This window comes from Drosophila santomea, chromosome 2L (assembly GCF_016746245.2).
Source record: "Drosophila santomea strain STO CAGO 1482 chromosome 2L, Prin_Dsan_1.1, whole genome shotgun sequence".
NCBI lineage: Eukaryota > Metazoa > Arthropoda > Insecta > Diptera > Drosophilidae > Drosophila > Drosophila santomea.
Genome location: NC_053016.2, coordinates 10,734,380 through 10,750,031, shown reverse-complemented (window position 1 = coordinate 10,750,031; position 15,652 = coordinate 10,734,380). Strand labels below are relative to the sequence as shown.

At 40.3% G+C, this 15,652-nt stretch overlaps 1 protein-coding gene across 1 annotated transcript in view; it reads left to right on the top strand.

The window, feature by feature from the left end:
* The first annotated feature begins 11,673 nt into the window (after nt 1-11,673).
* Nucleotides 11,674-15,652, top strand: part of LOC120458276 (POU domain protein 2) — a 29,245-nt gene continuing 25,266 nt past the window's right edge. The window contains exons 1-2 of the mRNA XM_039645868.2: nt 11,674-11,908; nt 14,157-14,857. Coding sequence (XP_039501802.1) covers nt 14,398-14,857 — 460 coding nt within the window. The 5' untranslated portion in view covers nt 11,674-11,908; nt 14,157-14,397. The remainder of the gene's footprint in view (nt 11,909-14,156; nt 14,858-15,652) is intronic.

Sequence of the window (15,652 nt, the reverse complement as noted above, 5' to 3'; positions counted from 1 at the left end):
TGACATCCCGACTGGACTTGGATCTTCTCTCTATATCCCTCGACTGACTGGTGATATTCAAAGTAATTGCTTGAAAAATGCAATAAAAATGTACAAACAACAACAAGTTGGCAAAAGAGCAAAAAAACAAACAAAAAAAAGAGGAGCAAAGGACGTTGGAGAGAAGCACAGAAAGGCCGAATGAAGAAGATGGTGGAATCTGGCTGGGAACGCCTGAGTATGTGAAAAAGTACAATTGTTATGGTGGCATAAAACTCTATATAAGTGGACGCCGGACCAGTGGACACTGGCAAAGCTCGGCAGCATGCCCGATCCCCGATACCAAGACATCTGAAGAGCTCAAGACTTTGACAGGCCCAACTCCAGAGTCCATACTCCAGACCTCGGGACACTGGGACACTGGGACATCAGGACATCGGGGCAAATGGCGCGCAGTGATTGGATGCATATCAAAGTAGACAGCGCGGAACAATGAAAGGCGGCAATCGTGGATGGAGTCAAGCTCCTCTGGTTAACTCCTTCTGGATCCCCTAGGCCCCCAGCTGTGGTTATCCCTTCATCATCCTCTGTGCGTATGTACATCCCGATTTCCGAGCTATGTTTTTGGTTTATTTGGGTAACGCCTCTGACTGTCGGTGATGAATGCTGCAGCTCTGATTCGTCCACGGAAAGGGAGGCATTCGGCTTGAAATAGGCAAGGGAAAATAGGTTCCACTCAACTAAGATCTAAGCCGATTTAGAATATAAACTTTTCTTTTTAACACTGGTATTATCAGGAAAAGTTAATAGGCAGGACAATAGAGCTTTATAATATTTAGAAAACTATATTCTGCATCATTCTTATTAAACATTAATTCCCATTTGCATTTTACTTTAGCAAGACATATTTATTCAACATCAACGCTAAACTTCACCTTTGATTGATATACTCAAGAAATTTAATATTGTTATTTCATATTATTTCATATAACCGCTTATGAAGAGAAGTTGACGTTTAGCCCTTTATCTGCAAATAAAAGAAATGTGTTGAACAACGATTGAAGCATATATATAATCTTGGCCTCATAGTCTCTGCTAGCTTTCTTTTTCATAATCATAACCAACCAGACGGTTTGCACAACCTGACCTGCGTTATCCTTATCCTTTGATTAATTCACCGTAAAATTTTGATGACACGGGCAGTTATCTAGAGCATTTGGAACCTGACCTCCAAACAGAGAGAATTGACCTAGGCTGACCCAACGTGAAATTGGTGGGTTTTAAGTACATGCCAGAGCGCAACGGGCAAATGAAATGTAACCAGACGGTTTACATAACGCAGGACATTTGCCAAATCGAGTGCAGTCGATGAACCCTAAGGAATGGATGCCCAGATACAACGATACAACGCAACGAAGATACAGAGATACAAGTTACAGATGCGGCGAGAGTGAGAAAGTGCCCACTGCTAAATACTCGTACTTGCAGTTTTATGAGCCAGCGGAAAAGTGAAAACTGGCTGCAAAGAAGGAAACACAATACAATTGGACACAGTCGGTGGCCAAGACGCAGGAGTCAAGGACATGCCACAAATCCGGGCAGACAAACTGCTGGCTTGGGGGAGTTCTTCGCCTCCCCCCGCGAGGCCCCAACACGAAGGTCAATGGAAGAGGCCACAGTGCAAGTGAAAAATTCGCGCGAAAAAATAATCAAGTTTTGCAGCGAAAGTGAGATAACTAAGTGTTGGCCAGATGAGGTCAGCCAAAGGGATGGGACAGGTCACTAAAAGGGGATTGCACGTTATCGAAATCAACAGTTTGCACTTGTTTTGGACAATATCTTCTTTGGGCCCAATGCAAACTACCGACGGCATAAGGTCTTGTACTCATTCCAAGATAAATTTGAAACAGCAAAATGATTGAAATAAATAGAACAAATCTAGAAATATTCATCAGTATTTATAGATTTATACAAGTAGCATTTACAACATAGATGCGTTTTACAATATTGTTTAGATAAATATTTCTTTATCAAAAGATACATTTCAAAGGGCAGAAGTAATCATACTTGGATGCATTCATTTATTTATATAAGGTACATTTTTAATTTAATTTCAGACAAATATGATGTATACATTTTTGTGGATTTTTTGATAGAGAAGCATATTTTGAATTTCCAATTATCTTTTTAGTTTGTTCAGTTTTAATTAACCCACCCCAAACGAAGCTCAAAGTAAGGCGCATTCTAATCAAAAATTATTAGGTGCGTGTGCAGAGAAAGACCATGAATGAATGAGTATGAATAAAAAACATAAAAAAAAGAAAGAGGCACTGCAGCACGCAAAGAAGAGGGGGAGTCTTCAATGTAGAGTTGGGGGAGGCAAACTCTTTTCGCGTCTCGAAGGCGACGGTCGCGCGCATGACTCGTAAATAAAATTGTAGCCACAAGCAAGCTGAGTACTGATCTTTTGGGATACACTAAAAGAAAACATGCTTACCTATATACCATACGCCGGTATAAAAGGGATTCTATATTAATCTGATTAGTTTTACTTCAAAGTACGACATCTTATTCAATGGAAACATATAACGAACTTTAAAATGCACTTAGCAGACAGTTGGACATTACATTTTTACAATTAACTTGCATTTTTTTCCAGTGCATACTCTGGAACGGAGAGGACTGAACCCTGCTAGCGGAAGCCAGCGAAGATCGGACCGCACAGCAGCCAGCGGATTGGGCAAGGTTAGGATCAGCTTCATCTTTTCGGCCGGTAAATTGCTGGACTCGGTTCTGTTGCAAGAGCTTATCAGATCGGAGGGAGGCTGCCCCCGAATCGAGGCCCAGATGCTGGTGGCAAGTGCTCCCGATCCGAAGAGGGGAGGCGGATGGGGCACTGGTTTTTTGGGATCTCGTTGTGTGGGAGCTGCTACGTAGCCATTTACACGTGTGCATCCTCAGCTTTTCTCGCTGGTGCGTGTTCCATAATATTTAAAAATCGCAAAAAGTTAATTGCGAAAAATTGTGGCTGCCTCTTTCATTTGGTTCGGTTTCCTTTTTTTTTGTTGCGTGAGCGAAGGATAAATGATAGTGATAAGAAAGGCAGCCGGAAAAAAATGTAAACGGATGCCAGCTTCAAACTGTTAATAGTCGTTGCTTATAAGCTTAAAGGCAAATCTTATGATTGAAAAAATCTGTAAGCCTTACCAATTATTTATTACTAATAGGACATAGCTTTTGCATCGTGTTTATAGAAAAAAGCAAATACATTGTAGGGCAACAAGGTAAAATAAAATGCATTGACATTCAAAGAGCCTTTTCAATTGTTTATTCGGATATAAAATGTAGTACTGAGCTCAATTAAAATCGAAAACATCAATACTTATCTCAAACTATTGATAACACTGGACCCAATGCATTATGTCTACTTTATTTGCTCTGCTCTGCTGAAAGTGAACTAAAACGACCCACAGCACATGGGCAGCGAAAAAAAAAACCATACCAAGACAACAAAAAACGAAGTAAATATAAAAATAAATAAACTAAAGTGAACCGAACTTGAGGAAGGGTCTTGGAGGAGTCCAAGGAGTCCAGGGAGGAAAGGAGGAAGTCCTCCCTCCGGCGGAGGTTACTGCCACACCACGGATAGTGGTAAGTGCCGGGCTAAATGGCTTCCCCATTAAGGCTCATTTGAAATCAGACACGTCCGATTAAAATCTCATTTCTCACCTTGTGGTCCGTTTCGACTGCAGCTCAAATTGGAGTTGGGCTCAAGCTCAGGCTGAGGCTAAAGCTAAAGCTGCGACTTCCATTCCAAGGTATTGCACTTCAAGAAAATATAATAGTCGTAATTTTATGAAATAGTTTTTGAAAGCTTGATGGTAATTCATGTAATACATTTTAGGTAAACTTTTTAGTTCAGTATAATATACATTAAATTCAAATAAAACCGATTGCTTTGTTTTTTTATTCAATCCTATTTATACAAACAATTATTTTTAAAGCCAAATTAAATTTTAAACTATTTTTGAGCTTTTAAATATGGTGACTACATATATTTTCTACCGCTTCTAATGGTAATTTTCTTCTATTTACACGAATTTTTGCTAAGTGTCCTTTCGGAGGACTGACACTGTGGTATGGGGAAAGGTAGAGACAAAAAACAGCTGCAGAAAAAATCATATTTAGCTGGCGAGCAAGGCAACAACTTTAACTTCCAGCTCAGCCACCAAGGTGGCCAATTCTGCAGCTCCTGCCATTGGTAGGCTGCGATAGAGGCCACCGAAGGTATTTCCCAAACATCCCGAAGGCAGTCACTATTTCACGCCTTTTTGCCACTTATTAAAATAGGCAAAATGTCTATTAGCCCGCCGTTGAGCAGCCGGTGGGTAAACCACATTCGGTTTTATGTGGGTGGCTAAAAAAACACCTGGAAACGCTGAGGGAATGAAAAACCCACTGGTATCGTGTCTTGTAGCCAGCTTGGATCCTCATAATCGCTTCGTGGGCCAAACTCTGGTTGTCTCGCTCATAGATGTTGATCATCGGAGGCCTGATCTTCTATATATCTCTAAGGAGATACCAAGAGTAGAGATTCTGCTGGGAAACATGGTAAAGGAATGATAGGAAAATATTAAAAGTCATTTTAATAATGCATTTACTTGCAAATGTTTTAGATCCAAAAACAATTCAATCTCATGCCACTACGCCCCACTCCATTGAACCATTAAAAAGCCTAATAATTTTCTTTGGCTTGTGCATCGCGATAAACACGCAAAATCCGCTCCACACACTTAACACCTTTTTGTTCTGGTTCATGGTCCTGTTCCTTGTGGCCAAATGAGCTTTGAGCCTCTCCGAGCCACCCATATTCCGCAATGAATCGGATCGTCCGTTGTCCCCTTTGGGCTATTTAAGCAAATGATCAGCAGCCGCAGAGCAGCCGACACGCAACGCGCCCGTCTTCCCCCGCTCCTCCCGCGCTACCCACGAGTTCTTGGCCAAGTGTGAATTGTTTCGTGCCCAGAGCTAAGTTGGCCAGATAAGTTTGAGATGCAGGTAAGGCCTAAAAGCTGATTTCTAGTGACCACACTTTCAAATACCCTCTTTTTCAGATTTTTTGTTTTATATTTTCAACACCAATAAAGTTTTCAGATAATTTGACAAATTTGGTACATACACCTTATTATTCCAATAGGCAGGTAAATATTAAAATATAATATCAAATATAAAATCAAAATGCTATTTAAGTCACCTTTTATCCTAAACCAAATAAATCATTTACAAACGCGCAAACTTAAAGGATTCTTTCTTTGCTTTCTTGCAAAAAGGCTTTCTTTTCATGTTTAAGACTTTATTTAAATTATTTGAATTTGAAAGAATATCTTGTAGTATTCCCAAAACCACTTGGAAGGGTATAAAGTTTTGGCTGAACTTGCAGCTGCCTCAGTGCAGGCTTTTTGCATATGGAGGAACTGAGGCCGCAGGGACGAGGAACCGAGGGAAACTGGCGAATTCTCTTGTGGTCCCTGGGCTGGCGTGCAAATTCTTGACGTTTTTTCCCACATTAAGTGCATTGTTTCTGGGCTACCGGGCTTGAATGTGGTTCGGTGGTTTGGTTGCTTGGTGGTTTGGTGGTTCGGTGGTTCGTAGGGCACCTGAGAGATCTGGCCCCATGCAAAACAGCTTGTTAAGCACTTGTGCCTGCAACAAAAACAAAGGCAGCAACAAGGTCCCACATTGTGTGCCCGACTTTTGGCTTGTGGAACTCTTAAGACCCCAGTTCTTTGGGCTTATTAAGCACAGCTGAAAAAAGGCCAAGAGAATGGCTTATAAAAAGGTAGCAATTTCCGCGCTTAACGCGATCACGCACTATTATCATAATCAGTTTGGTCAAGGTGGAGTTGCACTCGGGGCATCATTATCATTATCGCTATCAAACTATCATATAATGAAGAGTCTGAGATATTCTTACGTTCTACAGATGATACTATAAAAAATTAAAAACATTTGGTTAGTAAATGGCTACTAAAGAAATTGAATACCAAATTTAAATGTATAACTTATGCATAAATATTTTTTGGATCCATTATAAAATTGATTGCGGTTGCTACTCGTAGGTATCAGCGAGAAAAGTTTATGTATACACACTTCTTTACCTTTCCCTGGAAATAAGTGTAATTTTCCTATTAAATTCGATTTCAATTCCAGCCAACGTAAAACACGAAAAGCACATTACTCATACGCCCTGTGGCGGCCTTCTGTACAGCGAACAGAAATGAAATTTCACTCCCACATTTCATGTAAAGGAAACTACAAAATGAACTGTAGCACACTCCACTTGAAAATTCAATAAAAAAAAGGAAGAAATTGATCAAAATTGAAAATGAGCAATAGCTTTGACCTCCTCCGAATTCCCCTTCTTCGAGCTTATTCCGTATTTTCGGCCACTCTCATGCCAACGTAAACAAATATAGAAAAGTTTCCATCGCTCGTGTGGCCTTTGCTACAGTTTGGTTTGGGCTCATAAATATTTAAAAATTAATTTCACAATATATTGAGCGGCCTGCGCTGATGTTGGTCTACTTGTCTGTGAGCGATTTTTCAATTTCATACTTAATTTTATGGCACAAATGCCAAAGTTTCAGTGAGGAGATGGCAAAGAAAGAGGGAATATTTGGCTTATATAAGCTGCCATCATGTTTTATAGTTCCATTTGGGTTCGTATATGCAGTGCTGTGGAGGTTCTCAAAGGTGCAAAAGAGGGAGCAAGCGTAATTATATACGACCTCCCACTTCAGGACAAGGAAACGCCTTTTATACTCTAAAACTTGTGTATGTAGAGTGACTGCGGGGAGGTAAAATCAGGGCGGAAAAGGGGAGCCGTAGATGGGGAGCACTCCCAAGAACTACCTTTCATATGTAGCACTTTGGTCCAACGTTATCGTATTTTATGTGCAAGTGCTTCGTTGTCCTGCTAGCAGGACCTCTATTTTTCGGTTTGCCATGCACACAGCCCCCATTTTTACCACCCCCACAGGTCATGTAGCTTTGCAACATTTTCTGCACATTTGTGCAGTTTTTCATGTTCCCTGCTCTCATGTGCACCAGCCAGGATATGAAAATTTTCCAAGCGCAATGAACGAGTCCTGCGGACTGTGAGTGCGCGTGCGAAAGAGAGGCACGGCGCAGGAAGAGAGACAGACTGTGTGCATCTGTGTGCGCATTCAAGTTGGGAAAATTGTGCACTTACATTATCATAATGGAAATGCTTTTGACTTGAGTGACTAGGGTTGTCACATTACTTGTAATACACTAAAGTTATATTTGTGATTTCTAATTATTTTTCATATTTATCTATTCATATTCTATACATCCAGAATTAACTAGTCAATTCCAGATTAAATTTGCATATCATTATAAAATTCTTTAAGTTACCTAATAGAAACTAAGCGTTCATTATTGATCTTTCTAATTAGCAATAAATTCAAATTTTAAACAGATTTTTGATAATAAAGATATTTTGTTAAAGATATGTTATGAAACCCAATTAAAATGCCTTTTATATTTTAGATGGCAAAACATACAATGTCTAATGGTTGGATCCCTCCGATACCATTACTCTTTTAATACGGTTGGCAACCCTGGCTTAAGCACCTCTATTCTGCAACTCTGTACGTAAATGCAAGCGAAGCCAACTGTGCCATATTGCCCTGCACCTACCCGCCCCTTCATGGCGGTGGTATATACACCACCACCCCCTCTGGGCGCCCTAGGCAGCCATTGTATTCTGATTGTGCGCCTTATGGCCCAGGACTCCTTCAGGGCTCCTATATACACATACACCAGTGTGTGTGTGTGTGTGCGAGCGTGGAGAGATGGAAAAATATTATTTTTCATAAATTTTAAAATATACCATGGGCAGGGTTGGGTGCGCGAGTGAGAGAGAGCGAGCTTTTGTGTGTGCTTCTCTTGTCCTGCTCCATCCGTGTATAACGGTAAATGGCAGCCATACGTGGTTATATATTTGCACAACATACATATGTACACATCGAAGGCAAAGTAGAGGAAAATGTATGCAACATTTTACAATGCAAAAGCCATTTACTTGGGCAGCATAGGAAAGCCAAGGGAGATGGAAGGCGGAGAGCCTCAGAGAGAAAGAGAAAAAAGAAGCGTTTGCGTGTTAGTGTACGTGTGTGTTGTGTGTGTGTGGTTGTGTGTGTGTGCTTGGGAGGCAGTCAGCATATGAAAAATGAAAAGTCACAACTGCGAAACGGAAAATAAGAAAAGAATACCGCTAAAATACAGCCTTAGGAAAGGAAAAAAAAATTTCTCCTCTTTGTTTCCCTATATACAACAAATACCACCCGCTAGCACTTATATACACATAAACATCATGGGAAACTTTCAACTTTTATGTCGCCTCGTCCTCGGTGGGTAATGTAAATAAAAAGAGACAGGAAATGCTTGCGATATGTAAGAGCACACGACACAACCAACCAAAAAAAAAAAGGAAAAGTGCAAAATTCTAAAAAGTTTCCACAGAATGCGGGGAGTGTGGATGATATGGCAGGAACCATAACTTAGGCACCCGTCAGCTTAGCTTTGTTGGTTGGTCCTTAGGTGCTCGCCCTTCAATATGAAAAATGAGCGAGGGAAGGCAGCTGAAATTTCGGGGCTGGGCGCTGTTTTCAAGTTTTATGGGGCGTATACGGAATGTGGAATAGCAAATGGAAAATGTAAAGGCAGAATTCCTGGGGTGGGTGCCTAATTTTTAGAGCGTGTTCTGCATATGGTATCAAAAATATTTCTAAAGTAATTAAATTTTATTTTGTTCAACAAATATTAGTAAATGATCCAAGTAAACCGCTGAGATTTAAAAATTTACATAAGCTTCAAAAATAGACAGCAAATATTTCTCTTCGTTTCACCAAAAAAATTCCATTCTTACGTGTTAATCAATACGTTAATATTGTTTTTGTTTCCATGCTGCAATATTATTATTTATTATCATATATTATTATTTTTGTATAGCTTTTTATTGATTGTACACAAAAGTTGTAAGCATATGTACATATGTAAAATGTATGTATGTAAAATCTTGAAATAGTAGCCACGCATCCATTTTATTGTTCCCCAACTTCCTTATTCCATAACTATCTTTTAACTACCAAATAGTTACCCCGTGAATAGTTAAGTCACACTTCATAGAACCTACCACCACAAACTATACCATTTTCAGACGCAGCCCATCGATTAGTTGGACTTAAGCATCTCGAAACAGCGACAACTTAAATGCTTACAAAACAAGAATAGTGGAGAAGAGGATGTAAAGGCGACTGCCGAGGAAACCAAAACACAAGCAGACGGGCAGACAAGTGAATAGAAGTGACAAACCAAAAATAAAAGGGCCAAGGAGGGAATTTCCTCGGCGCTAATCAATGAAATTAAAGTTGCGGCCAAGGAGAAATATCTTTAAGGACTCACTACTGAGAGAAGGGGGCGGTATGCCGAGGGGGAGTTGCACATACATATAGAATAGTGAGCGAGGCGCGCTTCTGCCAACTTTAATGAACGGAAATTAGCAGTCAAAAGGTAAAAGCCCTCTCGCTCTCTTTTTTTTCCCCGCAGCATCTGGACGCCGCGGCGAATTCGCACACATGCACACACAATGGCCACAACGGCGAAAGAGAGAGAGCTCCCACAAAGAGCGAGCATGCGCCAGAAGAGAGCGCCAAAGCTCCAAGCCCATTGGCTGCCGGCTGCCCACTTTGAGTAAGTGTAGGTGTGTGGGAGAGAGCGCGCTCGTTGGATATATTTCCCCAAGATTTTCTGCTTCTCCCTCCGCACTTTCTCTCTCGCGTACTCTTTCTGTTCGGACATAAACAAACCATTTTGAATAAAATCAACAGCAACAACAACGGCAACAACTGCGTTGTTGCAACAATGTGGATCCCAAGTTGGCGAGAAAAATCAACTGATTCTACACTCGGAAAAGTTATTTATCGGAAAAGTTATTTAATATAATTTAAATAATCAACATTATAAGTGCATTTATATGTGAGCACGAAATACTCTAAAAACCTAGTAAACTGATATTGGTTTTACAAATTCTCTCCATTAATTATGATATTTTCAATTGGGAATATTTGTTTAAAAAATAAAAGGGAAAAATGGTTTTAGTTGCGGTAAATAAGGATGCAATATTAAATTCCTAGAATTAAGGACACATTATTTGACGTGTATGGTTACTGTAGTTGCTGGTAGTGCTTCTTCTTACATTTATTTAGCTAGTACTGCTCTTCTTCTAGCCGCTTTGGCCTGGTCAAGTTGCATTCAATTGCAGTTTTTCAGTTGCCACTCCGTTGGCCGTTTGTCGGTTGTCGTCCTCGCGACTTTTCTTGTTTATTTTTTCCCCGACTTTTCAACTAGCTGTGTGTGCGTGACAGCAACAACAATAATCTGAGGACGCCTCTTGTAATTATTTTAATTTATGCGTTTATCGCTTTTTGCCTCTTGCCGCCGTTTCAGCGCATTCTGTTGGCTATCTTGCTGCATTTGCTTCTTTTTTTGCCTTGACATTCGCAGTTTGACAGTTCGGCGAATAATTCCCGGTTCTGCCATCATTGCAATGTCAATTTTTTTTTGTATTTCGCTGGTATTCCGACTTGTTCACGGGGCGTATGCGTAACGCGAGCTGTGTTGTGATTTCTGACAAGTGCAATGCCGTCGGAACATTGTTTTTTGAAAGGAATAAAATCAGTTTTGCCCATAAAATCAAAGGAGTATTCGTATGGTTTTACCTTATTTATATGTATCACAAACAATATGAGAATAAAGAATTTTTTATTTGACAAAAAAAGTAATCCCACGTATGATATTTAAGCGGAAAAACTTATAAAAATTGAGCCCTATAAAAAATTGATGAAAAATAGTACTTGAATGAATACCAGTTATAATAAATAATATTATATTTTATAAACTAAATTATTGGTTTACCCTTCGATTGCTCGTATGTGCGCGTCTACTTTTCTCCTCCTTTCATTTCCTATTTCATCCAAAAGGAAATTTTCATGCCGCTCTAAACTACAAATCAACTTAGGAGCAACCATATTAATTCTTCCCTCAGCGAACAGAAGCAGCGGCAGTCAATACATACATAATTCGGAATCCGATAAGAGCCACCCACCCATATATACATATATAGAACACACACACACATATAGAGCACTATATTCCACCCACACAATACAAGCTTTTCATTTTAAAACCTCCTGCAAAAAAAAAAGAAGCAAGAGAAAGAAGAAAGAAAAACGAAGTCAAACGCCCCAAAACACCCACGCACCACCCCCTCCACCTGTTTTATGGCTCCCTTCCACATTCCCCACCCCCCACAGAGACACACACACACACACACACACAGACACAGCGCAGGCAGACCAATACACTGGCACACTCACACTCACACTGACTCACTCTCTCCAACATCTTCTATAAAAAAGTATTTTTTGTACTCGCTTGACATTTTGTGGATACGTCGGACGTCGGACGTCGTCGGAAGTCGTCGCGAACTTTGCTTCTTTTTGCTCTTTCTCTTTTCTTTAGTCTGTTTTTTTTTTCCACTTTTTACATTTTGCCCATATCTCCTTGCGCGTTTTTTTAAGTCAGTCGTTTGTCGGAAGTCAATCAAAAAGCGTGTCTCGGAGAATTGTCCCAAAAGACAGAGATCACCTCGCCTCACCTCGACGGCCCACAGAGAATGCAGCAAGCAGCAAGCCGCAAGGCGTGAAGCTGTCGCGATTCTCGTTGCCAATTACAATTTATAAAAGTGTGGCAAAATAAACAATTAAATTATAATTCGTGACAGGAGGCAAAAAAACGAGTGGAGGAAAACCGCAGTAAGGAGGTGCGCCATCTTGCAGCCCAAGTGAGTTTACCTCTTTTTAGGACCCACTGAGTGTGTCAAGGAGCTTGTCTTGTAACGCCCACACTCAATGGCGGATCGATGGATCAGCCAGATGGATGCGGAAGATGCCGCAAATGGGAGAAGGGAACTGTTTCTTCTGGCTTGTCCGATTCCTAATGAGCTTTCCCAAGTGTCTGCGCGTATTTCTGCGTCCTTAATTGGCCATATGTGTTTGAGGGCCAACAAGTGTGTCGATATGGCCGACTGTGGCAGTTGGACGGGCCAACTGAATCCATCATAGAGATCTTGGTCGGAATTAAGCTAATCTCAACAAAATGGTGACCAGTACAGCCAAATCCTTAGCAAAGGATATTCTAAAGGTTCAATCAGATAGGGAAGAGCAAACAAATATTTCGATTAAAAATATATCGCTAAACTAAATCAATTGAAGCAAAATTTATTTCTATTTTAAAAATCAGAAATAGGAAGTAAATTTTATAATATGCAAGAAAATATACTTTGATTAGCAAATATAACATAACTTAATGAAACCGATATATTATTTAATTTAAAGGACACTTTATAAACTTTTACTGAATATTTTCCAACAAATCTCGTGATTGGGGTACACTATCTTAGAGGTGCCACATATATTTTTATGGGCCTTTTACAGTTCCACTTCTGGCAATGATTCGATAATCACGACAAACAATTTTTCAACCGAGTGAGTGTCAGGCAAATCACATCATCGAACTAAGTTGCCTCGTATCTTTACAACCGAACTGTGTACACCCAATAGGAAATTATGAAAACACAAATTCCAAATTGAAGACACACAATCGCAATGTTCGGTATTATACGACAGGCGATACGATTCCAATTGGAGTAAGCAATAGTGTTTAAATTTAAAACAAGATAAAGTTAAACAAAAATAGCGAAAGCCCCGATATCGACGGCCCAATAAGGAATTACCGATTGCCGATTGGGAATTATTGAAAGTAGCACCGAGGAATAAGTGACTGCATTTAGTCGGCGACTTTGATCTTGCCGGCAGATAGGTAGATATATGGATTCCTGGCAATTGGTTGCTGACATGCAAAGAACATAATTTACCGACTGGCAAAATTGATAAACAATCTTCGTGTGGCACTTTGCTTGCGGCCAATTTGCCGTCGATACTGACAACTCAATTGATTTGTTTACACGTGCCATTAATGTTAGTTGCCCCGCCCCGCACCGTCCCGCACCGCCCCGCACAGCCCCGCCCCTATAGCTCCACATACCCGTTCGGTTATGTATGTAAATAACCATTTCCATAAACGCGATGCACTTTGCAGCACCGTATCTTATCTGGCCGAGTTCACTTGTTGTTCGGGGCATTTGATCGTGGCGGTTGTAGTTTAATTTCCCATTTCTATTTCCTTTGATTTCATCGCCCTTTGCCGTGATTTTTCGACTCCCACCCACCCACTCGCTCCTTATCTCATTTGACTTCAATTTGCTTTCAATTTACAACAATTTCGTTTCAAGCCACTTTTGGTAAATGTGCCCATTTCCATTCCCCTACATTTGTTTGCATAATAATACTAGGTTTAGGTTTTAGTGCATTTTATGGTGTCTACTGCTGTAAAGTTTTATACAACCACTTTTCACTTGTGGGAGCTGATTTGGCAGGCCATGGGAAATTTTAAAGAAATGTGTGCACTGCTCATAAACAAATTCAGGAGAGCAAACATGTAACTATTTAAATTGCGATGCGTACTTTTATGACACACTTATAATTTTGTTTATCGTGTTTACATAAAAGATAACGACAAATTAAAATTTGAAATGTTCACTCAAAGCTTAGACTTGTTAATTACTTATTTTGAATAAGATTTCTGAGAATCCTCGATTATTAGCTTCCCTATTGGATGACGTACCCCCTTGTTATCATTTATCAAAATTCAAACTTGTAATCGCAGAATGGGCAGACAAAGCATTATACTCATAAGCCAGTTAATAAACTAAACTAATTAATCTCAGTTGTAAAGTATGCAAACATCCGTGTGACTTCAAACAAATCCACTGTTTGCACCTGCAAAGTGAAAAGTCACGTGTGAAAGAATGTGGATTGGCCAGTTACTTTAAGGGAAAATCAATTACTTCCGCTATCGAGTCGTTGAGATCACAGCGCTATATGTATTTAATAACAGCTTTTTAAAGTGCACTTAACAGCAAATTAGGCTTTCAGCAGAAGAAGACACTTTTAATTACCAACCATTTGCAGGCAGCAGAGGAGGCAGGAATATATATCGCCAGCGGTCCATGGGTCAATATCATAATCTGAGGCAGCAACCGGAGCGGCAAACAAGTCGCCACAGGCAGCAAGGAGCACTTGAGTTGGCCATAAATCAAAGCGACGCAATTTGCTGCTGACGAACTGCAACGCAACAGCAACAGCAACAGCAACATCAGCAGCAAGAGCAACAGCAGCAGCAAGAGAAACATCAGCAGCAGCAGCAACAACTATGCCATTACTGCTGGCAACAACACTTGCCAACAATTCCCATCATCAACACTTGAGCGCAACAGCAGCAGAGACAGCAACAGCAGCAACAACAGCAAAAGCAGCAGCAACTGCAGCAGCAACAGCAACCATGTTGCTGACTTCGCCGACAGCAGCAACTCATTGCCTTGCTGCTGCAACATCGGCAGCAGGTGTTAATGTTCAAATTACTGGCCAAGGCGTTGCAGCCACTTTGGTCGACGATCAACTGCAACTGCCGGCTAATTATGCCGCCAACGTTGGCCATTTGAATGGCTTTAACCCTAAAGACAACTGCCCACCAGTTCCACCCACCAGCGAGCAGGCTTTTGAGGGATTGCTGCGCCTGCCGCAGATACAAGTCAAGCAGGAATTCATGGAGTCGCCGCCACAGGAAACCAGCTGCCATCCCATGAGCCACCAGCAAGCACCAGCCAACTCAGGTGAGTTGACCTTTTTCTCATTCCCACGAAAATATATATATCATTAGGCTAAGGAGCAATGCGCAGGCATTAGATTATTACAAAAATATTTTAAATATTAGACTATTAGACGGTACATACCTATGATTGCAAATGATGTTCATAAAAAGTATTATTATTGGAAAAAAGTGTTAGTGAACCCAGAAATTTGAATATTTCATTTTTAAATATAACTAATTGAGAGTTAAATATCTTTCTACATTCTATATTATAGATCATTACTTGCAGTACTTGTGTATCTATGAAATCTAAAATATATTTATTTTGTTCGCGTTCCTTAATTGCTACCTCTATACCCCTTAAGACCAAGCAATACAATTTATATAAATATATTACACATCCTAAATCTTTATTTAAAGAACTGTAAGTTAGCCACCTTGCAAACTTGTCTGAGTCCATAAAACCCATAAAAAAGTTAACCCTTTTCAGCCTACCGCCCAGTTTCCCTGCATATGTGTATTTAAAAACCCGTTAAGTGAAAAATGAGGTATTTACAACGTGTTAACAAGAGCACGGCCATTTTTCATGGCCTCACGAAGTGGGGGAAAAACCCCGAATGTCAAAGAAAAACTCGTGCCAAACGCATGCTTATGGGATTTTCAATTTTTTATGCATCGAAACAGATTTCATTTTTTATTGGCAAGGCAAAAGGGGTCGCCGTCGTCATCTTGATAGAGCCAAGAAAAAGGATGCGACACAAGGGACCCAGACTCAGAATCGGGCTAATATTGCAACAGAGTGTGGTACGATGCCACG